Raw genomic sequence first — 25,361 nt, forward strand, 5'->3', positions numbered from 1 at the left:
TTACGTCCGCTGTAGGAATCCTTCACATTCATCCATGCAAATTGTGTGATGAAACTGTTGCCTCTCTCTCTTTTTTTTGCTTCAGGCCCATGCGTGCTGGAACCCCTCTTCGAGAATGGCAACCGTGTGAATGGCGACGTGACCACTGGTGTCGTGCAGATGAACGGCATCGTCCGCTATGAGTGTTTTGTAGGTTACAGCCTCACGCGCAACGGACAGACCCTTCAGGCGCCATTCGAACGCAAGTGCTTGCGCATCGCCGGTCGGCAACAATTTGAGTTCGACCGGGAACCACCGACGTGTGAACGTGAGTACGGGAATTCTTGACGATTTCGAATTCTTGACGATTGCAGCCGTGCTAGGAATGTAGATGATAATAATTATACCAATGATTAGTCAATATAATAATTATACCAATGATTAGTCAATATAATCATTATACCAATGATTAGTCAATATAATAATTATACCAATGACTAGTCAATATAATCATTATACCAATGATTAGTCAATATAATCATTATAATGAATTGTGCTCGATGCTGTTTCTCAGAGATTACTTCCTCGAAGAAATGATCATGGCCTGCCTGTTTTTTTCCTCTGCTCTTCTAGCAATCTCGTGCCCAGAGCCCGCCGTGCCAGAAAATGGACAGCGGATCGGAAATCGCTTTCTGTTTGAAGACGTGGTAGAGTTCAGATGCGATGATGGGTTTGCGCTGACGGGTAGCAGGCGCAGAACATGCCGCGAGGACGAGAGATTTAGTGGCGTTCCCGTCACTTGCACACGTAAGGGAATGGTGCACGTTGTGACTGATTGGATTTTTATTCTGTGTTTGTTTCGGTTCTGAGAGTTTTCTGCCTGCCTTCATAGAGTACCCTAGTACTCCCTGAACACCACACGTACCAAAGATCTACAGTACTTCCCATCTGGGTTGTGTGTTGAGACCAGACACTGCCACATTATGTTCCCTATTTTGCCGTCCCTGAAGTGAGATTGGAGGCTGGCACAGTGCAAGGTAGTAGTAGCTCCTGAGTATGGCAAGCAAAGAGTAGAGAATTTCAGCGATTAATGGCAAACTTAGCACCATGCTGGTTGAGCACTACACCTATTGTAAAAACCCTGCCACTGATCGCAACAATAATGCATAGTGCTTCAACAAAAAAGTACTTCCTTGGTATTTTCTCACATCTGCTTTGCATTATCCCTTTGAAATCTCCTGTGCATGCAGCAAAAGCAAACTCATCAAGGGACAAAACCAATACTATTACTGCAAAAAATGCAGTGAGTTCATCAGGATGCTTTGTGTTGTTCACCTATTGCTCACAGCTCAGAACTGCGAAGATCCGGGCAATGTGCGGTTTGCGAGCCGTCGCCTGGAGGGACTGCGCGTAGATAACACCGTCATGTACACGTGTGATACGGGCTACATGATTAACGGAGAGCCTACCCTCACATGTCTCAACACCCAGCAATGGTCACATCCACGACCAAGCTGTGAACGTGAGTGGTCGCCACCACCATTTTTCAAGTGAATATTATAGCACAGGTACCAGAACAGAACAACAAGGACAATCAAGGCTTGTTTGCTGCTACTTCAAGTTTCATGCTCACGCAATCATCAGGCAACATGAAGATTGGGTGCCGACCATGCCGGTATATATGCCAGGAGAGGGTGGTATGAAAACCTAGCAGAGGTACCGAACATCCCTATCAGGCAGGGGACCTCCCGATTCTGCTGATGTTTCGTAAACATTTCCCTATCTCCTGACCAGAATTGAACCTCCCTACTCCGTATGGATTTTGCGTGAAGTATGCTAACCACGTATGTACTGTAGTGCGCATGTTGGTAGAATCATGTTTCGAGTCGAGAGTTAGAGAAGTGTAGCGCATCATTATAGAGATAAGCATGTTTGAAACGTGTCCCTTCCTGCACACCTTTTTCCTTTCTCTTTAGCTCTTTCATGCTGTCGCTTGGAAGCGCCAATGCATGGCAGGAAGATTGGTGACCAGGTGACGCTGGGCAGTGTTGCCCAGTTTGAGTGCAACGCTGGATTCCAGTTGAGCGGCAGTGAGCAGCGCACATGCCAGACCGATGGTACTTGGTCTGGAGATCCAGCGCAGTGTGTGCGTAAGTCAAAGCCTGGACAAATTGCCATTATGGTACTGCTCTTATGTGCACTAGGCATGGGTCTACTGCTGCCAACATCACACTTGCTTGTATGCCACACACACACACACACACAAACGCATTTGCACACAAACACACACACACACACACACACACAAACACACACACACACACGCACGCACACGGTAAGAAAACTAAATGCAGCCATCAGGTGAAAACATATTCTTCAGCCTTTGTGTCCAGTCTTACAACAACACACTAAGAGTCGCACCTCACAAGTTATTTATACTACAGGGTGTTTATACTTCACAGTTCATGAAAAATGTGGCTCATTTAGCGCACAACCCTTCGCTGGGTACGGGTCTTCTTACCATGCATAGTTAAAAGGTAGAGGGGAAAGTGTTGATACATTTGGCTGATCCCCATCTTTCCAAGTAGAGCCTGGAACCTTTCTGTTTCACAGGAGGAGGTCCTCTATTAGCACTTTACCTAGCCACAGGTGAAGTAGTGTAATGCCACGGTCTTGTTTTCTCACGGGCGATCATTCTGGCACTAGCGTTTGCTGATCCTCACCTTTCCAAGCTGGCAGGTCCTCTATTAGCACATACAGTCTTGCCTTACCTTACCTATGTACTATTTGACACTGAACAGATCACAGTGGGCGCTATTTGGTGACATGTTGCCCAGTGTTTGTTGTTGATGACTTAACTAGTCTGATATTCTTCGTGCTTCTTCCGGTTCTATATGACTGTGTATAAGTAGCATAAATTTGGCGATGTCTCCTATGCACAACAACTACACACGCACATGCTTGTGCATGGGTGTACTAGCATCTCTGTCATCAAGCGCATCCTGCTTCGTCGAAGAAGCACATGGTCACAGGACCTCATTACCGGGCTACATAGGGAAAGAGGTCTTATGCTCAAAGGAGGCTCCAGTGTCTCTGTGTATCCAGTACACATGGTGTAGTTACAGCTCCCTAGACTCAGTCCTCTTCCCCCACCATGTATTCCAAACACTGTATGCGTACTGTGTGGTGTTTCCCCTTCTATGCAGCAATCATGTGCCCTATTCCATGAACACTGTATGCGTACTGTGTGGTGTTTCCCCTTCTATGCAGCAATCATGTGCCCTATTCCACGAACACTGTATGCGTACTGTGTGGTGTTTCCCCTTCTATGCAGCAATCATGTGCCCTATTCCACGAACACTGTATGCGTACTGTGTGGTGTTTCCCCTTCTATGCAGCAATCATGTGCCCTATTCCACGAACACTGTATGCGTACTGTGTGGTGTTTCCCCTTCTATGCAGCAATCATGTGCCCTATTCCACGAACACTGTATGCGTACTGTGTGGTGTTTCCCCTTCTATGCAGCAATCATGTGCCCTATTCCACGAACACTGTATGCGTACTGTGTGGTGTTTCCCCTTCTATGCAGCAATCATGTGCCCTATTCCACGAACACTGTATGCGTACTGTGTGGTGTTTCCCCTTCTATGCAGCAATCATGTGCCCTATTCCACGAACACTGTATGCGTACTGTGTGGTGTTTCCCCTTCTATGCAGCAATCATGTGCCCTATTCCACGGCCGATAGCTAATGGTGGGTACACCGGCGATGGTTTCGCTGTCGGAAACGAGCTAGATTTCTACTGTAATGCCGGCCACCGACTTGCTGGTGCTGAGCAACTGATTTGCCTGCCCGACGGAACCTGGAATATGCCACTGCCATCTTGCATGGGTAAGTTGATTGTGTGACTTACCCCATGAAGAAGTTGTATGAATGATTTGCAGCAGGTGGATGGAGCTCGACCGGTGTGCTTCTCAGCTCCTGGGGAGTGACATATATTCCAGTGAGATCTCTCAGATATTTAAAATGATATTTTTTTAAACGATGCAAAGATATTCAGTGTTGGTAACAGTTAGGTGCTTATTGTGAATCTTTTTCTCTTTTAGGGTGTTTCAATGTTGTTATCATGTATGGTGTGCCACCTGTCTTTTGTAGTGGTTGACTGTGGCAATCCCGGTCGCCCAGAGAACGGCGCACGACAAGGGGATGCTTTCACGTACACCAACCACGTTACGTATTCGTGCAACGATGGATACCGTCTCCTTGGATCGACCGTGCGTCATTGCTTGGCTGATGGGACGTGGTCGGGCGAGCCAGCCTCTTGCAACTGTGAGTATGCTGACTACGACTGCTGACCGGTATAATTCTTTCTGCTAGATTGCTTAGCTGTTGTCCTCGGGATTCTGCAGTAAATCACTCATTAATTTATAGTAAAGAAAAGGACCAAGGAACTGCAATGTGCAATGCTATCGTATTAGCTGATTTTTAGTAACTGGTGGTGTTAGTGGACGTTATAGTGTAATTTGAAGTTCCTTGGTCCTTTTTCTTTACTATAAATCATCCATTGCTCAGCGAGAGCCCATTTACACGGCGAATGCCATAGTAGTATTCAGCGAATGTCAGTTTGCAGTGGAACCAAAGTAATCATGGACTAGTATTGTCTAGATTCAGGAACCTCTCTTAAGTTGTCTGAGTTCCATTGTATGCACGGTTTGGGGAGACCAGACCAGTTTCTTCATACCAAACAACCGAGATGCTGAGACTAGCACTTGTATTTGCGCTGCATGAAGTCCGGCTTGATAAGGGCGTCGGCATTCTGCTTTACTGCCGTGCCTAGTACCGTACATCATGAGCCACACTGCGACTTGAAACCCGTAGTCTTAGCAAGGGATGCAATGCACCCAGCCAGATCGGAACACACCCCCAGGGGTTGGACATCATCAGGACATAGCTGTACTACACACGCTCCCCCCCCCCCCCCCCTCCCTTCCCTTCCGGGACTAGGAAACTTGTCTAATGTGTCTGTGTGTATCTCCTGATTGCGCAGTGGGGAGCTGTGGTGACCCCGGCACACCACGGTTTGGTAGTCGCAAGATGAGCGGCACAACTGTCGGTGATACTGTCGACTGGGAGTGTGACCGAGGGTACAAGATCGTTGGAGAGCCCGCTGCTGAGTGTCAAATGAACGGACGCTGGACACGGCCCACTCCTACCTGTGAACGTGAGTTGATTTTTATCAAAATGCTATCCTCATTTGAAAAAAAGTGTTGGCGGCTCCTAACCTTTAAGCTCATGATTCTTGCCGGTTGACACTTGAGCAGCTCGAGACTGCCATCTGGAGCATATGGAAAGCACGTCTAAATTTCCACATGCTGAGTGTGATAGAAATCAGGTAGTCATGATCAAACACTAGCAAGTTAGCAACCAACATCTTCAAACATTACAATCAAAGCTGTAACGTCTTAGTTCATCTCTTTCATATGTTTTAGCAAAACCGAATCTGTGGTATTTCAATGATCTCTTTGGGTCAGACACCTAGGTGTGGACTTGTTTACATGCTTTGCTCTGCCAAGATGTTAGCAGTCATTTCAATATGGTCTCATCGTCTCTTACTATTCACACAGGGATCAGGTGCACGGATCCTGGAATGCCAGCAAACGGAGCAAGGATCGGAGATGATTTCAATGCCGGTTCTATGGTCAGCTTCACTTGCGACCGTGGGTACATGTTGCAAGGATCTCCCACCATAGATTGTTTGATGACTGGACGGTGGAGTGATCCAGTTCCAGTATGTGTCGGTAAGTCCAGCTCTCTTCTTCCTTTTATTCAGCAGCACGGGTGTACAACGCATACAAAAAGGCAATCTCTAGAAACAGAGAGGTTCCAGGCTGTAAAAGGCAATCTCTACGGAGGATAATAGTTGCCAATGCTTGATACTTGATGGGGAAGCTATTAATCCCAGTTGGCAGGCATTCCAATGGCATAGCAAAGTGGACGGTACTGAGTGCAAAGCAAGTGTTTAAGTGATATTAACTTAAGGCAATAGCTCCACCCAAGCGAAAACATGAAAGTATATGGTAAAAGTGCTGAAAGGTTACAAATGTGATACGTGAGAATGAAAGTGAGAAATACAGATCAAGTGGGTGCAAACAATGCGCTAATCCACTACAGTGTGTTAACAATAAGAGCAGTACAGAACACAGAGCACAGAAATGGCCAGGCATGGCCACAACGAGCACAAACTTTCATTGTCACATTATCACATTTGTAACCTTTCAGCACTGTCATGATTACATCATATTAGGTGCAGATCTGAGGCGGGACGTGGCGTGGTGCGTACAATTGAGCTGCAGTTGTGCAGAAATAGACCTGCTTGAATCCTGCTTGTACGCACCGCGTCACTAAAATGATGTAATCACGGAATTTTGCCGTGACAGCAACCCATCCGAGCTGCACACTCTGGTTTTCGTGTACTCTTGGTACCGCCAACACATTGGCTTCAAATTGATTTGCTGGAGCAATGGAGGAGCTTTCGAATCAAATTTCCCTTTGTGTTGCACGAGAAAATGTTTACATTAACCCTTTCACTGCCACTGTCGACGAAAGTCGACAGCGCATTCATGCACTCTGAGTGCCACTGTCGACGAAAGTCGACAAGGAAACATGCAGTCCCCAGTGCCACCGTCGACTTTTGTCGACAGGCAGACTTAAGCCAGTTTGGGCCGCTATTTTTGAATATTGGAGTTGTTTAGCCGTGGTAGAGGGCCACTAGGCCCTAGAAGAGGTCCATACCCACCGAAATACGCTGCCAGAAGCATGGGTTGCCATTTGAAAAAAATCGAACCAGCGTCGTTGAAAATACGCATCTGATTTTTAGCCGAGCGGCGCGGAAGAAATCGGTTCTCACGCACTTCCACCTTGCTGAGTCGGTGCCAGTTTTTTTCTCTTTCCCGTCAACTTTCATTGCAAGGAGCATGATATTTGGTTCAGACTTGATGCCTAGCCATTGCCCAAGACTCTAGACGGCTATCCATTGCGATAGGCGGTTGGAGTCACGGGTAGAGACAACCACACGACGGATTCCTCACGGACGCATTCACTGCAAACTTGACGGAAACAGCTCTGGCGGCGCTCGCCGGGTCCAGAACTAAAATTTTCTAAGAACTACGTTACAATGGCGACCGGCACAGTCAAGAGACACTACAGGTATGTCAGCTACAACATAATTATAATATTCTTTCTACAACGACACCTACCTCTGGCTCAATGCCTGACGATCTACTGCAAGCTGATGCGAAAGTGCATTACACCCGCGAACGCCGCGCTTGTCAACGGAACAAGGAAGCGCTTCACTCTCCGAAGTCGAAATGTATTCGGACTGCTGCTAATCCGGAGAACAAACGACCACCATGGCGGCAGAACATTCCGCAGCTGTTCACCGACACGATCTGCTTCACCAAACGACTTACGATCGTTTCGTTCTCCGAGTTTCCTGGTGGCAGCAACAAGAATTTCGTCCGCAACAACAGGACGAAAGTCTCTCGCAACTGAAGTCCTGTTGCCACGAAGACAGAGCACATTCCGCACTCCATCTCTTCTGCTTCCAGTGTTGTAGCTCTCCGGTCCACTGGCAGATCTTTCAATCCCAGCTAACAAAAAAAGGATCTGCTTCTCTCTCCAAAACAACAACTAACTGTACTTCGCGAGTGTCCGGGCCGGTCGTGTACATAGTGTATGTAGCGCATGCGGCGCACGGCGCACTTTCGCATGACATGGCATGCATTTTTGCACAGCGGCTGGCGCTAGAGCGCGCAGCACGTTTGTACTTCGGATTTTGCGATTTTTTTCGACGGCAATGGCTTCCTTTAGGAGTTGTCTACCTACGATGTATACTTTGGAAAGCGATATTCCGTACAGAAAGTACCAAAAAATCCAGGAAAAGTTGGCCTTTCGATTTTTCGAGCTGGAGGTAAAAAGTGCCTGGCAGGGAGGGGGTGTACAGCTCAGCTGACAGCCTGGCAGGGAGCGCCTTGTCACCTTGAGTGGTCAGCTGGCAGTGAAAGGGTTAATGTATATTGTCAGTCACTACACATTGTGGAACAGATTGCTGGTGTAAATGGCCTCTCACAGAACATTTGTGTGCTTCGGTTTGCCTCACAATGTGCAGTTATGGTGTGTGGCGATCCTGGCAGACCAGAGAACGGCTTCCGCAACATGGACGGCAACGTACTGAACTCGGTGACTCGCTTTGAGTGCAACCCCGGCTACACACTCAACGGACCGCCGGAGCGACGGTGTTTGCCTCCCACGCCGGGAGCGTCTGTGCTGCAATGGGATCAGAGAGTGCCTGAATGTGTCCGTAAGTGTTATGTGTAAATGTCAACAGGAATGCAGCAATGGGGCACGATGGACAATTAGGCATGTTAACAAGATTAAACAGAAGCCATGAGGCAGGTTAAGATGCTGAAAAACTGAAAGAATGCTGGTAATATACTTCTACATGAAGCAAGAAGGGTGTTGTAATAATGGGAGCAATAAATATACATTATTTTGTATTTGAAGTGCCCACTAGAGCGACAAGACAAAAAGAGCAATGTGTTAGGAAATCACCACATTAAAGCTTATGGGAAAGTGTAGTGAAATCTTGTTCATACGCCGTATATAAGCCCACAGGTGCAAGTCGAAGCACATGGGGCACCGTGCAAGTCGGGGTTGCCAGTTTTGTGTGTACAAAACCATAAACATCACAGTTTGATAAGCTCAAAAAATCTTGATTTTCCTCCCTCTCTCTCTCTCTCCATCCTTGCAGCTGTACAGTGTCCCAACCCTGGTATGCCTGCCAACGGTGCAAGGCAAGGCAACAACTTCCTCTTCATGGGAGTTGTCAGCTTCACGTGCGATACTGGTTACATGCTGCGTGGGGCTCCCTCGCTGCTTTGTCTCGCCAGCGGCGATTGGTCACAGCCACGACCAACATGTGACCGTAAGGTTATGCTGCCTGTTTTGATCTTGGTTTTGCTAACAACATAAAAAGATAATATCCTAGCTTTTGGCCATAAATGAGTCAAATTTTAAGTTTTATCACAATTTTTTGCAACCCCCATGGAATTCTCTTCCAATTGTGTTTCTGAAATCTATTTCTCCAAAAAGCAAGCCATAACAAGAATAGGATTTCGGCCAGGTTTCTCTCCAAAAGTACTGAATTGTGCAAACCGTGAAAATCCAGGCCGCTTCACTCCACTTGCGGTTCGACCCTCAGTTGAGATACCTTTTTGGACCCTTTTATAGTTTCAAATTTCACAGCACTGTGTACAATAAGATCACGAAAAATCGCCAAATACGGGAGCTTCCCAGAGCCAGCGCTCATCGTTTTTTTATGAATGGACTGTAGTGATGAAAAATGATTCCACAGACAGGTCCATGGCCAGCTCCTGGGTGGGGCTGGCACAACCCCAGGTCGGCTACAGGTCCGATCATTTCTCCATGCCCAATGCCAGTACCATTGGAGGATGCACCTCTACCTCTATGCGGTGTCATATATCTGTGTGCTTCAGCTACAAATTCCCTTCCCGGCAAATATACATACAGCTAGAACAGTAGTCCACACCGAACAACAATAACAGTTTGTAAGGGAGCAACTCTAGCGAGGAGCATACAAGGATACCTCATTATTTTGTATTTCCACATAAGCGAATGCACACCGAACACTTCACGAAGCCTGGAATTGGCAAAAAGTGGCACGGCCAGGGCCTTACCACAAGCACTGGCCCTGAGTGAATACTGTGTAGCAGGAAATTTTCGGACGGAATTTATTTTCGTACAATTTTCGTACATGGCCTCTTTTGTACTAAAATTAATTCTGTACTAAAATTCGGTCATGTGACAATTGTGTACACTATACATGTACATGCGTACTGCTTGCAAACACGTGCATACAGTATTTAGCATGCAGCACTGTACGAAAATAAAATCCGTGCAAAAGGTCGAAATTCGGCTTTGTCCGAAAATATTTCCGTCCGAAAATTTCCTGCTATACAGTATCTGTTCGATAAGACGAATAACATGATTGGAACTGGTTGCATCCTCCGGTATTACCCTATGCTGTAGATAGATAGCTGTTTCCGCCACCTAAGCTACACCAGTACAGCTTCGAGCTTTAAGTAAGCCGAACTACTGGCCATGGCACAGGGATTTCACCAGAGCATAGCTCGTCGCTCCTCCGGTGTTATGTGCTGTTAATGTGTGCATGCACCGACGCTAGCATTTACATGTTACGATGTAGTTAATGATGCCATTCAATCGCATTAATTTTTGAATTGAAGTACATGTATGGTTTTTGACCATCCATCACTGAACTTCTTTTCTTTGCGCTGATCCCCTTTTTCCTGTGATCAGCTGTTAGATGTCCAACACCGAGCGCCATCAGCAATGGTAAAGCTCTCTTCACCACCACTATGTACAGGGACTCGGTCATGTATGAATGCGACGTTGGATACGTACTGGACGGACAGCCCAGAGCTACCTGCCAGTCCGACGGACAATGGAGCCAGCCACCGCCTGTCTGTGTCCGTAAGTTTTAATTTGCCGCAATAATACGGTATTCTTCAATGCAGTGCATGCATGTGCGCAAACCCCACCAGTCTGAATGAACACAAGGAAATTTTAGAACCGAACATTTTCGTCCTTTGCTCTTCCTGGACTCTTACAGGAAATAAAAAAAACGACTCATCGTTTAATCCATGCGGTATTGTAACTTGATCATAGGCACACTGGACGGAGAGTGCCACAATGCTTGCCTACACGCTGTTCAGGGTGAACACATCAGGAAGCAACATAAAGTATGCATGAAAAGGCAACAACATGACTGTGCATACACAGTCGAATGTCAAGTCAAGACGGCGGAAAAGCGTGGGCTCCAGTGCGGGAAGCAGCCACCTCTCCTATACAATTATCACCAAAGAAGTCTCTACAACTATTCCGAACAGATACAATGTTTGTGAGAATGTAAGATGCATGCAAAAAATTGACGATGGAAGTGTGTTAAAACACACTTCTCCAGTGCTGCCAAATCATCCGATTTATCAGACACTATCCAAAATGGATCCAAAAATGAACCCTCCCGATTTTAAGAGACAATGCAGATATTGAACTGTATGTGTACACAAGAGTATAGTGGTTAAATGGGATACATCTATGTTATCACACGATGAAACATTGACCAACAAGTACATCAATATGAACTCTGGTTTGATTGCTTTGGAAACTCAGGTGGTGTATGTGGTGATCCTGGAACACCTGAAAATGGCCATCGTACTTTGCCCAGTCTGTCGGTGGGAGAGAGAGTCCAGTACTTCTGCAACCCCGGCTTCTCGCTCAACGGACCTCAGCAACGTGTCTGTCTAGTTGATGGAACGTGGGATGCCCGTCTGCCCACTTGCGAGTGTAAGAGATATTACTTTGCTGCTGAATTGTTATTTGTTATTTTGTTTGTGTCTGTGTAGACGACGTGGTCAGTATTATCTACACCACGCCTGTAGTACTGTATATCTAATATAGGCTCATTGATTGCCTGGTCGACCATGCGTGAATATTCTGCTGTTCTGTTGTACTTCTATCATTCCATAGTGATCAGCTGCAGCGACCCAGGTCAGCCCGCCAATGGACGCCGCATCGGCAATGACTTCTCTTTCGCTGGTGCCGTCTCATTTGTATGCGATACTGGCTACAGGCTGAATGGCCGAGATCTCATCACTTGTCAGGCAAACGGCCAATGGAACAACCCAATACCGGTGTGCGAAGGTAAGGAGGAGTACTGGTTTTGCAGAGTTAGAAAGAGCCAGTAAGACATTCGAAAAACCCTGAACAGTGGCGGGTTTAGGGGGGGGGGGGGGGGGCGCGGGGGGCGCGCGCCCCCCCCCCCCCCCCCCCCTCAAAAATTTCGACCTAGGTTTCGAAAAATAAAAGGCAGGGCGCCGGATCTAGCTAGACTAGGCTAGGCGCGCGCGCGGCCTGAAACGATTGTCCAAATGCGGTTGCACGGTACGGTGCTCGAGCTGGTGTTGATTGTACACACTACAGACTAGTACAGTACAGTCTACAGAGTAGAGTCTACGTACACGGTACAGTGCAGTGAGCATGCACGGCTACAGAAACACGGTGACCTGACTGTGTACTGTTGTACAGTGTGATCCCTGCTGGGACGCGCTCGACGCGTCTTCAACGGTACAAACATCGAAGAAAAGTCTTCGATCGAGTCAACCAAAACACGATTCGAATGCCGAGGGCTCAGGCGATCATCCTCGTTCGAATCGTGTTTTGGTTGACTCGAAGGCTTTTCTTCGATGTCTCAGGGACATCCCAAAAGGCCAAGCTCTAGCCAGCAGAGCCTGGAATTTTTGTAAAGCGTTCCTGTCGCGGCGCAACTCCTGCTGCCGCTCCAACAGGAAACAGTGGGAGTGATGAAGTCGCTGTTATTCCAGTTGAACTTTCGGAGCGGACTGACAGTCACACTCTGCCAGACGTGGAAGAACCTGTTGTCAGCGAGCAGCCAGAACATGAAGAACAGCGCACAGTCACAAGTACCGCTGCCTATGTAAAGGATACTTTGAGAGCGGTGAGAAATTGTTGGACTCGCATAAATAATTGCAGTTGATTCGCTCACATAACGGCAAATTTGAAGTTTACAATGTACATTGTTGCTGCGTGTACAGAAATACTGCGCGTGGTGTGTGAGATGTACGGCTTGTTGTTGTTGTTGTTGTTGTTTATTTTACTTCACCAAATGAACAGGCAGAGATGCCTTCTCACCTGCCCATAGGACAGGTTCTCACAGAGTGATGAAGGGATGATATGCAAGGGAAAACAAGAAATGATAATAATATTAATATAAGACAGAAAGGACCACAAGAAGAAAAGGAAACATTTAGATGAAGACAATTTCATGGAGTCAGAAATAGAAAGACAATACTGATTTCATGGAGTCAAAGAATAGAAAGACAATTTCATGGAGTCAGGAACACGTGGTTGATTTTATAGACATGCATGCACAAATGATTGATAGAATAGAAGGTTGGAATTTATGGCAGATAATAAAAGTTTAATGAGGATATTCACAAAGTAAGTATATCAATGGCAGAAAGAGCTTTTCGGAAGGGACCAGGGACACGTATCACTCTAAAATCAGAGAGGAGAGCGTTCCAGAGAATGCTTCCCCGAAACATCATGGTCGATCGTCCCGCAGGCCCACGAAGAAAGGGAACTTGAAGCAAGTTCGATACTTGTCCCCGTGTGGCGCGCTGATCCTCCGGAACAGTCTCTGGGGCCGTTCGGGTGAATAACTGTTGAAGAAGGGGGCTACAGGAGGAGCTTCTTGACATTGGTTTTCAAAATGGCTGACTTGGGACAGTAGCATGATGTCATGTACCCCTACCCCATGATGTCCCCATCCCGCCTTGATCCCGGCCGCAACCCCCCTCAGCCAAATCCTGGACACGCCACTGCTGAACAGAAGGGGAGAAGGTGTGTGCTGGGGGGGGGGGGGGGGGGGGGGGAGGGAACTGTTTCTATCATAGGACTGTTGACTGTGGCCATGCGGCGGAATGTTTTATCGCTGTTGATGATTCACATTTTCCTAATGCTTTGTTTCCTTCCCTTTCCTCAGTGATTGACTGTGGCACACCGAGGGATGTTGCCAACGGCCGCACTCAGTACTCTTCCACCATTTATGAAAGCACAGTAAGTGTTGTAAATTTCAACAGAAGCAGGTTAGGATAGAAGCAGGGTAGGATAGAAGCAGGGCAGGATAGAAGCAGGGTAAGATGGAGATGCAGGGTAGGATAGAAGCAGGGTAGGATAGAGATGCTGGGTAGGATAGAAGCAGGGTAGGATGGAGATGCAGGGTAGGATGGAGATGCAGGGTAGGATAGAAGCAGGGTAGGATAGAAGCAGGGTAGGATGTAGATGCTCTCGGAGGGGCATAGTCTGCAGGCAGACCCGCTGCAAGCAGGTTTTGATTTATCCGGTAGTAACATTGCCTTTCATACTTTGTGTATGATATGGCGATGGCACATGCCCTCCACAGCAGTGAACACTTGTTGAAGGCCCAAACGTTGGTCCGGTATTGACCTAACCAACCGGACGGGTTCCGTCGGGTTTGACATGAATATATCGACTGCAGCAACATCCCACACAGGGGTCACGCATGGACCCCTTCCCACAAGTCAAATGCAGGCGTTCCCTCGCACATGCACACGGACATACATATATATGTTGGACTCAGTAGAGCGTCCAGCCCCTATATGATGTCCAACCCCTATATAGAGTCCATTGGTCCATAATCCACTGTACAGAGTCCAAACTTGGAATCAACTGTGAGCTCAAAGTTTCGATGGACATCACTCCCTGTATAGAGTCCAGCCAATTGGCTTCACCCCTATATAGAGTCCATTGGTCCAAAATCAACTGTACGGAGTCCAAACTTTGAAATGAACTATAAAGAGTCTTTATGTGGACAACACCCCCTGTATAAAGTCCAGCCAATTAGGCATCCCCTATCGAGTTCGAAAATAGACATAGGACCTGCTGTAAGCAGTGAATATTAACCAGAAAACGGCCTCTCCCTTTAATCCTTTACATCATTCACTTCTCAAGATAAAAAATATGTATTGAGGCGCCACTGCAGCCACTTCATTACATGAAAACCCTACAAACACCATCTTCAAATCAAGTGGTCTCTTCGCAGACGCTGCAAATTACAATAATATTATCTCAATCATGTAGTGTTGCCAAATTATTGTGCACGCACACACACATTCACACACCCACACAACGCCAAGAAAATACCTAGAAAAAAAACAAGAATCGAAAGAGAATAATGGAGAGCCCAGGATTAATTATTTGTTTTCAAAATTATTGTGCGCGCGCGCGCGCGCACACACACACACACACACACAAACTTATACAACGCCAAGAAAACACCAAGAAAAGAGTAGAGACACAATACACATGCAACTCCAACAGCCATGCAAACGTCCACCCATTTACATGTAAAGTCAAGAGGGATAACAAATAATTATACGAAACGAATGCGTACGGGGACGGGTACACGCACGTTTACATACACGTAGTAGTGTACGAGAGTAATATAGTGCAGTGGTCAGCATAATACTAGCACATGCTGAGAGTGCAATAGCAAGCTTCACCATTGCTCATGGCCATGCAAATGTTCAGCAGCACTCAGTTCCGCAAGCTTCTGAAGATCAGCACACCTGCAACAAATAGATAGCACAAGGATACGCTTATTACCGTAATGATGCATGGGAGCACACAACTACCAAGTTCTCAACGAATGTGATGCTCAATGAAAATCAATCCACTCAAAGACCTGTGAACAGGTGATGGTGGGGACAATAATCTATTACTATATTAGTAATACGAGGAATAAGATCGTTTGCGCACACTCAAGACGCACAGACACACCAACATACATGTAGTGTACACAGTGTTTCACTTCACTGCAACTAAATTGAAATGAGATGATTTGAACAATCTGTACAGCGTTGCTGTCAGTCAGTCTTCCCCAAGATGGAAATGCAATGATTTGTTGTCACGAGGCAGTTTCACTGACACAATGTCATGTTCGTGACATCAAAACGGTTACTTCAGAGAATACGAGTATTAGCTTGAGAAGCTTTTTCTTGTCATTGCCATACAAGCAATCCTCCTAGTCCTACTACTACTAGTACACTGGCACTGCGTTTGTGGATCCCATTGTATTTGACATCATACTACAGGAAGAGTGTCGTGGAGTTCACATAATTATCACAGGGATAAACTTGAATACATTTCTCATGAAATAAAATAATAATTGATGATAGCTAGACGATCATATATGCATATACGATTGATGCAAAGTCCTTGCAGTCCTTGAGGACTATTACGAAGTGGTTGATTACTTTTAGGGCATTCATTCAAGCAACATCAAACAAACGCGATACGCTCCTTGAAAATGGCAAAAAAATTCAAGCATACCGACAGAACAGCAGACCAATCGAAACGAGTAAAAGCTTCCTTACCTCAGTCATCGTCCTGCCATGTAGTTGGACAGCCTTTTGACACGGTGGTACAGGCAGCTCTTGTCCAGTCAAACAGGGGTATCCTTGTGGCGTCGAACGAAAGAGAGTGTCAGTGTATCTGACTCGTCAGATTGCAACTGTGCTGAACTTTTCTCTTCCTCCGCTTTCTGCTTTCATCCCTCGCTCTGATAAAACCGTTCAAACGTCTTACTGGCAGCAATGGCCAGCCAAACAGGGGATCCTTGTGACGTCGAACGAAAGAGAGCGTCAGTGTACCTGACTCGTCAGATTTGAACTGTGCTGAACTTTTCTCGTTCTGCAATTTCTGCTCATCCCGCGCACTGATGAAACGTCTTCAGAGAACCACAAGACGCTTTCCAGATTTGATTTTGAACGTCTCCTTATCCTCCTTGGTTAGCTCGAGACAGATTACTGTCAGCAACTGCACAGCAGAATTGGCAGCCATGGCTGAAGTGAAGAAAGGAATGCGCTGCCACGAGGCAAGCAAAACTGAAAATGTGTTCTCTTTCGGGCACAACACACAGGACGGCGTGACTGGATAAACTGGACTCCTGGACTGTGAATAGGGGACTTGTAGAAAAAGTGTACTCCTTATAGGGGATTGCGCGGCAGGATGAAGCTGATCAAAACTGAGTGGACTCCTGGACTCTGTATAGTGGATTTTGGACCAATGGACTCTATATAGGGTGCTGGACATCATATAGTGCATGGACTCTATACTGAGTCCTACATATATATTTGTGCACCTGCACAAACATGCGTGCATACACTTGTAAAGAAAACTGTCACAGTGCTCCGTCACAGTGCTCCTTCGTGTGCGCACTCTGATTCAGATTCATCGCCTCCTACCAGCCACCCAGGCAGACCATATTCAGTTCTCGAGCTGCACACATTTTAATTTTGCTCGAGATATTCGTATCCCATTTCTCTCTCCACCCCCCCCCCCCCCCCCACACACACACACTCCTCAATCTCTCTAAACTATGAGCATGGCTAGGACATTGGTAGGGGTGCCTGGTCACTTTCCTAGTAGCCAGCCCTATGGTCTCTTCATGTTTGTTGCTGTCCAGGTTAACTACATCTGCACCGAAGGCTATGTGAGAGATGGACCAGACAGTGCTGTGTGTGGCCCTGATGGACGATGGTCTGAGATCCCTCCGGCATGTCGCAGTAAGTCACAGTCAAGCTGTGAAGCCAAGCCTTGGTGTACAATGCAATTTTTAGTGTTCTTGTTTAAAATTGGAACTCTTGGCGTACACTATTAGCCTTCCCTTTCGGTATCGCTCTGTTATGCCATGCTATAGGGGTTTAGGAAACTTTTGTATTTTTTGTATTGTATTTTATTATTTTACATGGGCATTCCCACACTTCACTTCTCAACTCCAAATGCGTAAGTGGCTGTCTTGGAGTTGGCAGACAATTAGAAGAGTCTATAGGATTTTCTGATAACAAAAAGAGAGGGGCATTGGTGTGTGCAAACTATTAGTATTATACGGAATGAAGTCACAGCATTGCTGCTGTTCCTGAGCTGATTTCAAAATGTTGTGTGTGTGTGTGTGTGTGTGTGTGTGTGTGTGTGTGTGTGTGTGTGTGTGTTGGGTGTGTGTGTACTGCTGCTGCTGCTTGGCATTGCAGAGATATCGTGCGCGGATCCCGGTGAAACTGCCAACGGTGGCCACACACTGACCGGTCTGGAGTACCAGGATACGGTCACGTTCACGTGTAACACGGGCTACGTCATGCAGAACCGGCCAGACGGCATCGTGACGTGCCAGGCTAATGGACAGTGGTCTCACCCCTCGCCGACTTGTATACGTAAGTCCACGCACCACGGATGGCACCTTCAGTTTGTCGTGGAATGGAACTCACCCGAGCTGAGCGGCGTGATTTACGTACAGTCCTTATCCATTTGCAGCGAGACATTCTGTGTCCATATATAGGAGAATCCGCCTTTACATGCACATGGCCATATTCACAATCAAGGATCATTTTAACCTCACTACTACAAGACCTGCCTTTTTCAAACGATATACGTAGCAGATATACGTAGCAGATATACGTAGCAGATATACGTAGCAGATATACGTAGCAGATATACGTAGCAGATATACGTAGCAGATATACGTAGCAGATATACGTAGCAGATATACGTAGCAGATATACGTAGCAGATATACGTAGCAGATATACATAGCAGATATACATAGCAGATATACATAGCAGATATACATAGCAGATATACATAGCAGATATACATAGCAGATATACATAGCAGATATACGTAGCAGATATACATAGCAGATATACATAGCAGATATTAGCAGGACCGGTGGAAGAAGTTTTTATTTGGTCAGGGCTTGCCCTAACTTTTCATAATTTGTGTATGATATGGAAGGGTATACACATGACCTTATGAGTAGTAAACACATGCTGGTGGGCGAAGCGTAGGTCCGACCATGGCCTGACCAGCCTTAGATTGAGGTGCTACATTCTTTCATAATCCGCATGCATTTTTACTGTTCTTTTTTTGTTTTCATGATGAATTGGCTGCTCATGCATATAGCGCGCACGTGTCCCGACCCGGGCACACCTCAGTACGGCGATCGTCAGTTCGCACAAGGAATTCAGCGTGCGACCGAGGTGCCGTACCTGTACCGCGACACGGTAGTGTGGATCTGCGACGCCGGCCACGCGCCGGTGGGTCCCACCAACGCTAGATGCCAGGCTGACGGAACGTGGACCAATGAGGCACCCACGTGTCAACGTAAGCGAACCTTATCGAATAGATTATTGGTTGAAGGGAAACAAATCATCACACGAAGCACAGAAACTATTATAGTTTTGACTAGGCCTTTCATACAACTACTTGAAAAGTAGTGGTGCAAAAGGCCTAGTTGAAACTATATGGCTTCTGTGCTTCGTGTGCTGAAGTCAACTGCAGTACAGTAGCAGCAAAATTCACTATACTCACTGAGATCACCGTATATGTAGTTGCCTGTACCTGGGTACTTGAAACACCCTGGTACACGTGAGAAACTTCGCTATGTTAGTCCTCATTAGACTTCTTATATCCACACTGTGCAGACAGACTGTTACGCATTCAGATAGTGTAGTGCTGTGTGACTCTCGTCATGCATGTACTTGAAGTCACCAAGTACAAGTGGCTTCATTAGACTGTGTGTTTAATACACAACATTCCCTATCTCTCACTCACAGCTGTCGACTGCGCGGATCCCGGAACTCCAGTGAATGGTGCTAGGAATCTTGAGGGACTCATCCTAGGCAGCGAAGTTAGCTATACGTGCAACGAAGGATACACGCTTGTCGGTCAGCAGATAGCGGTTTGCTTGCCAAGCCAGACTTGGTCATCTCCACTGCCAACCTGCGAACGTAAGGATAACAGATAGCCATCCACTAACCCAGTTCATTATACAGTGTAACATGATTGCATGAAAACCAGTAGGTCCATACTTCAATGGATTCATGATCTTGTAAAATTCATCAATTACATGTACATCGTGGTAGTTGTGCACATGCACACTAACAGGATTCAAGCAGGTCTCCTGTTACTCATTTGCAGCTCGGTTATGCGCACTATGTCACTTCTCCTGGCGTTACCGGCTTCAACTATGATGTGATTTGGGTCTGTGCATGTTTGATCCGCTCCCCAGGCTAGATCACTTTCCACCTGGTTTTGCAGTAGGGTGGACGAGAACGAAACAAGATAGTTAAAAAATTATTTAGGTTTTAGTAGGACATGCATGCGCACAGTTGAATGCTGAAGGTGAGGCTTGCATTGCTGGATGATGCACACTTCCACCTATCGGAATAAGTGAACTGACATGGGCTGATGTGTGCGAGCAGTGCCCATACCCGTTAAACACTGCGAGTTATTCTACTGCTTTCCAACGCGCAATTGCATTCATTGTATTCTGACTGCTCAGCTGTTGAGTGTCCCAGGGTGCCGTCACCGCGCAATGGCGGTATGAACATGACGAATAACTTCTTCCTGGGAGAGGCCCAGTTTGGCTGCGACCCCGGCTTTGAGCTGGCCGGCTCACAGAAACTCACCTGTATGTCATCGGGAGAGTGGTCCGATGCTCTTCCAGTCTGTGAAGGTAGGAACCTGTTTACTCACTCACATGAAGGAACCTGTTTACTCACTTACACGAAGGAACCTGTTTACTCACTTACACGAAGTAACCTGTTTACTCACTTACACGAAGTAACCTGTTTACTCACTTACACGAAGTAACCTGTTTACTCACTTACACGAAGGAACCTGTTTACTCACTCACATGAAGGAACCCGGCTGTTTACTCACTTACACGAAGGAACCTGTTTACTCACTCACATGAAGGAACCTGTTTACTCGCATGGGTATTGTCATATAATTTACCACTCCCGTTTTGCTATAATCTGTGTCTGTTTCTTAGATGTTCATATTGATTATTGAAGTAATATCTCAATACGGAGTCGCTACCAATGGCATCTAGAAGTCTCTAAAATCCGATTCTCTACGATTCGTGGCAGAAAGTTGGCGATAGTTTACTTGTCGCTGATGTATGTGTTGTCATGGTGCTCAGTGTACGTGTACGTCCGTGTTGTCTCTTTTTTGAAATAGAAATGTTCTGCACGGACCCTGGACCAATTGCCAATGGTCAGCAGATTTCAACTGATTTCAGCGTTGGTGGTCAAGTGGAATATCAGTGTAACCTTGGATTCACCATGAACGGACCACCGGTGCTCACTTGCAAGATCGGAACACCGATTCCGGAGTGGGATCTACCCAAGCCATCGTGTGAACCAGGTACATGTCAACAGTTGATCTCGTGCGTCAGCTCGTTTGCCTGTATGCTCTGACGGTCTGAACACTGACGAATGTTGCAGTCAGTCCCTTGGCTTTAAGACGGCATTGTTCCTTGTGGATTTCTCATTATACTGGATTGCACACATCTCATTATTCCAAATGGCAAATTGTCAAGTAATTGTGGTGATAGCAAAGACCATGTGGAATAGTTTGGTACATGTTTGAGCGATTGATTTACTGTAAAATCGGAAAATTTCGGTGGAGATTTATTTTCAGTATTAAACTTTGATACAGGTAATTTTCACATGAAATAAAACGCGACCTAAAATTCAACAATGCCATGCCACGCGGTAAGCAAAATGCATTTTCGGATCTGGAAAACTGGTTTACCGAAAGTATCGAGCTACCAAACCGTTGATTTTGGGAAATACCGAAAATATTACACCAGTGAAAATTCCCAGTTTTACAGTATGGATTTTGTCTTACACATGATGCTTGCAGATTGTTTGCTCACTGATTGGAGTGGCTGGGGAGAATGTTCAGCCACTTGTGGTGATGGTACCCAGATGCGCAGCCGCAATGTGCTACAAACTGCAGCTGGTGTGGGCACGCCATGCGGCTCTACCAACGAGAATAGACCTTGCAACCTGAAATCGTGTGGTAAGAGATCCTATAGGCAACAATGCCCGCCTGTATTATACGTTCGAACTGTTGCTTGATGCAAGAGTATGAATAGTTTGTTGTTTGTAGTGTTAAACTTCTTATTGACTTTGAAGCATTCCTCAATGTACTCATTCTGACTTACACCATTGTCCTCTTCTGTTTTTGGGGGGGGGGGGAATACTAGAACCTGAGATTGCACTCGTAGAGATTGAGCTGTTAGTCGCAACCTTTATTAGGCACTAGTGCAGTGGAGTGCAGTTATGTGCAGTGTATCAGCGCTGTTGAGTATGCTGCTTCTAGATTCCTCCTTTTCCCTGTGCACACACAATGCAACTAAGCAGGACTAGTGAGGCTTCCTGTAGCTTCGTACCTCCTACAATGATAAGAACTAGATCTTAGGCTGGTTAGGTAAGGTCTGCTCCAATCTACTGTCTTGTTGTCTTGCAGTGGTCTGTGACGGGCAGTACGAGGAGGAAGCCTTCCTTAGCCGTGTTGGACAGCTTGCTCTGACTCCGGTCACAGATGTACTGATTGTGGTCGACGAATCGCGCAGTATGGAGCGCGAGCACGCCTGGCTTCCAGACATGGTCCGATCGCTTGAAAGCGCCCTGAACAATCTCGGCATTGGACGCGGTACAGGTGCGCCACGTGAACAGAGAAATCTCTACTCTCTGGTCGGATATGGAAAGTCTCCGGATGCCACTGCTCATTTCTTCCGCTCCTCCTGCAGCAATCCAAATGAGCTGCTCTTCCCGGTTGAGTGCTACGGATCAGCCAATCAAGATCTTGAAGCAGATCCTCAGGGTCGTGTTGAGGACGGTTATGAGGCCATGATGTTTGCTATGGACAATATCCCATGGCGCCAAGGTCCCGGCATTGCTCACAATATGATCTTCATCAGTGACGAGGATCGTGATCGCGTTGCACCCGTTACCCGACAGCAAGTCAAGGACCGCCTAGCCAACGACAACTTTATTCTCAACGCTGTCATTGACAACCAGTTCTTCGATCCCGCAGGCGGCAATCTTCTTGGAGTTGCTAACACAGGTGCTGGATTCCGAAGCCTGGCCAATGGTGCATTTGCACGTGTTTCCAATCCAACTATCGGCGCTGGGTATGCAGGAACCAAGGTTGACTACACGGACTTGGCCCTGGAACTGAATGGTGCAAGCTGGGACATCAACATCCTGAGAAGCGGTGCCCAGTCAGCGTCCTTCACCAACGCCTTCACCGAAGTGAAGACGACGGAAATCCAACGGCAGACCGACGAGTGCTACGATTGTGTGTGCAGAGCGAACGCAACTGCACCTGGCGGTGGATCGTTCGACTGCATCAAGGCCAGACCTGATCAAGACGCGACGTGTCGCTGCAAAGAGAGAGAAGGACGGGTAATGTAACTGACTCTGATCTCTGTGTTTCTCCTTGGTTTCACCTTCTACTGCAGGGGCGTCGGAAAGTATTTTAGTGTGGTACGGTCAGCCATCTGAAGTACAATTTACTCGTGGGGGAGTGGTGGATGGGCTGAAAATTTTGGAAATTTAGATCCCAGATCAGTATATTTTATTGATTCACGGGTACCTGGAGCAAAAAGTGGTACGGTCAATACCGTAGTGACCGTACCGTGTCCGATACCACTGTATTGCTATACATATGCAATAGTTCAAACATAACATATCTTGTCTCTATTCCCAATGAACCTGGCAGCGGATGCTACCCTTACTTGAATAGAATTTCACAGAGGCAGATACAGTTAACCGTTGTGGGAATAGTGGTTCCTAGGCAATATGGGACCACTAGCTTTGTGGCCCAAGTGGTTGCTTGACAAATTACCATGTGGCTTTGTGGCCAAAGTGGTTGGCACGTGATAAGGAGGTTTCGCTGTATACGATTATGTATGAAAAGAACGTAAGAACTGCACGTATTTTTCATACATATGCGTGCACTTGTTGCGTGTGTGAATCCTGGCACACGCTTTGTCCTTGCTCCACTGTACTGCTTTGCCTGGCCTTTCTAAGCATTGTCCGTTTTGTTCCATCACGTCTTGTGTGTTTGTGGATATGACTATTCAGTATAATGCTGCGACGGACGAATGCGTCGGTAAGTGAAATGCCTTTGGTCATCTCTAAGTTATGAATGCTACCGTATGGCCAAATCACGGCATATCCACAGCTAATTTAAACCACCGCTCACCCCAGTTCGAAACTGTAGATTTGGGGTCGTATCATGTATCTGGTCTTCGATTCAATTTGCAGCAAAATGGGAAGAAAGTTATATTCTCCCAAAGTATGCTTGGATAATACATGTACTTGTTTACATGAGTGCGGTATTTTCCAGGGACAGAGTTGCACCATTGTATAAGTCACGCCCCCCCCCCCCCCCCCCCCGGCACCTTCTTGGAGTAGGTCGTCACATTCCAGCTTGTCCTTTTGGGTGAGAATGGATGTTCGAAGTCAAATGATTAGCCGCAGCGCCAATATTATCCAGATTTTTCCACGGAAAGGAGTGCAGCTCTGAACTGTTACCACACAGTTAGTTCTTTCGACATGGTACACTTGTAGCCTTCTACTCGTCACAAGAGTGTTCCCTCAGCGTAACATTGCTGTGCTTCTTTTACGCTTTAATGTCCTTTATCACTATCAGGAGCAAAGGATCCTGTAGACTGTGTAGTTGGACCATGGGAACAGTTTTCCGCTTGCTCAGCAACATGTGGCAATGGATTCTCCAGGCGCAAGAGAAGCATTACGACTCCAGCGCAGGCCGGCGGAGAGTCCTGTCCTTTGCTGGAAGAGAGAAGACTATGCAGTGGGCCGCGTTGCCCAGGATGTAAGTTCGCCCTGGATGGTTTGTCGTGAGTTTGTGTGTGTGTGTGTGTGTGTGTGGGCGTGCATGAGGCTGGGTTGAGTGCGTGCTGTCTGCTGCCTATGTCATACCTTTAGTATCCATGCATGATGTACCAGTAGCCCAGGCTTAGGATATCGATAATGTAGAGCTCAACAACACCGAGCCTGGACAATTGGGAATGTGGAGTGGTGTTGCTAAGAAAAGTCGTTAAAAATCTATGCTCCAAATGGGACCACTGTCTGGGACCCCACGTGCACTGAAGACAATAGATTCGCAAATACACTCTTTTACAGGTACGGGCATACATTAGTACAAATGATGAGCAGCTCAGGCGGTCATTGCTCAATCCACCTGAAGCTAGTACTTCTCTTCTTTCTATAGACTTGATGCCTGCAAGCATACACAAGCATCTTCTAAGACTCCTTTTTTCTTTATCCCGTTCCATCTCCCTTTCTACCCTGTTTAGCTGGCTGCGAGGATCCCGGTGCGCCAGCAAATGGAGGTGCCAACTTGCTATTCAGTCAGAGTTTCCCAGTGCAGCCGGGTGCAACACTCAATTTCTTCTGCAACGCCGGCCATCGTCTGGTTGGAAGCACATTCGCCGATTGCCAGCTGAACCTGGCGTGGTCCAATCCTCTACCTACCTGTCAAGGTGAGACAAAGTCAACATATTACTACCGTATTTCCCCGATTTTAAGTCGCACCCCCATTTTCCGGTTTGAGCCATATTGATTTGATATATTGACTCCAGTAGTAAGTCATGCTCGATTGTAAGTCGCACCCCCTTTTTTACACTTGGATTTTAGTGTACAAAGGTACGACTTATATTCGGGGAAATACGGTACTCTCTAGAGTCATGATCTCTCTAATGAACAGCGTCCGTATGTCTGCTAGATTAGGGCAGGTGCTGGAAGAATGAATACCCGTGCATGCCATGGCAATATGCGTATCAAATTTAGAGGCAATTATTGTTA

At 46.6% G+C, this 25,361-nt stretch overlaps 1 protein-coding gene across 1 annotated transcript in view; it reads left to right on the forward strand.

Moving 5' to 3' along the window:
• LOC135809856 (sushi, von Willebrand factor type A, EGF and pentraxin domain-containing protein 1-like) overlaps positions 1-25,361 on the forward strand; it is a 31,330-nt gene that overhangs the window by 3,360 nt on the left and 2,609 nt on the right. The window contains exons 3-27 of the mRNA XM_065323295.1: positions 86-307; positions 613-786; positions 1,328-1,501; positions 1,956-2,129; positions 3,698-3,871; positions 4,136-4,309; positions 5,028-5,201; positions 5,605-5,778; positions 8,148-8,339; positions 8,790-8,963; positions 10,376-10,549; positions 11,249-11,422; positions 11,606-11,779; positions 13,641-13,714; positions 17,145-17,244; positions 17,710-17,889; positions 18,637-18,837; positions 19,290-19,463; positions 20,018-20,191; positions 20,698-20,883; positions 21,385-21,543; positions 21,994-22,934; positions 23,616-23,643; positions 24,187-24,369; positions 24,854-25,039. Of these exons, the coding sequence (XP_065179367.1) occupies positions 86-307; positions 613-786; positions 1,328-1,501; positions 1,956-2,129; positions 3,698-3,871; positions 4,136-4,309; positions 5,028-5,201; positions 5,605-5,778; positions 8,148-8,339; positions 8,790-8,963; positions 10,376-10,549; positions 11,249-11,422; positions 11,606-11,779; positions 13,641-13,714; positions 17,145-17,244; positions 17,710-17,889; positions 18,637-18,837; positions 19,290-19,463; positions 20,018-20,191; positions 20,698-20,883; positions 21,385-21,543; positions 21,994-22,934; positions 23,616-23,643; positions 24,187-24,369; positions 24,854-25,039 (4,914 nt within the window). The remainder of the gene's footprint in view (positions 1-85; positions 308-612; positions 787-1,327; positions 1,502-1,955; positions 2,130-3,697; positions 3,872-4,135; positions 4,310-5,027; positions 5,202-5,604; positions 5,779-8,147; positions 8,340-8,789; positions 8,964-10,375; positions 10,550-11,248; positions 11,423-11,605; positions 11,780-13,640; positions 13,715-17,144; positions 17,245-17,709; positions 17,890-18,636; positions 18,838-19,289; positions 19,464-20,017; positions 20,192-20,697; positions 20,884-21,384; positions 21,544-21,993; positions 22,935-23,615; positions 23,644-24,186; positions 24,370-24,853; positions 25,040-25,361) is intronic.

Source organism: Sycon ciliatum, chromosome 2 (assembly GCF_964019385.1).
Source record: "Sycon ciliatum chromosome 2, ocSycCili1.1, whole genome shotgun sequence".
In the NCBI taxonomy this organism is placed as follows: domain Eukaryota; kingdom Metazoa; phylum Porifera; class Calcarea; order Leucosolenida; family Sycettidae; genus Sycon; species Sycon ciliatum.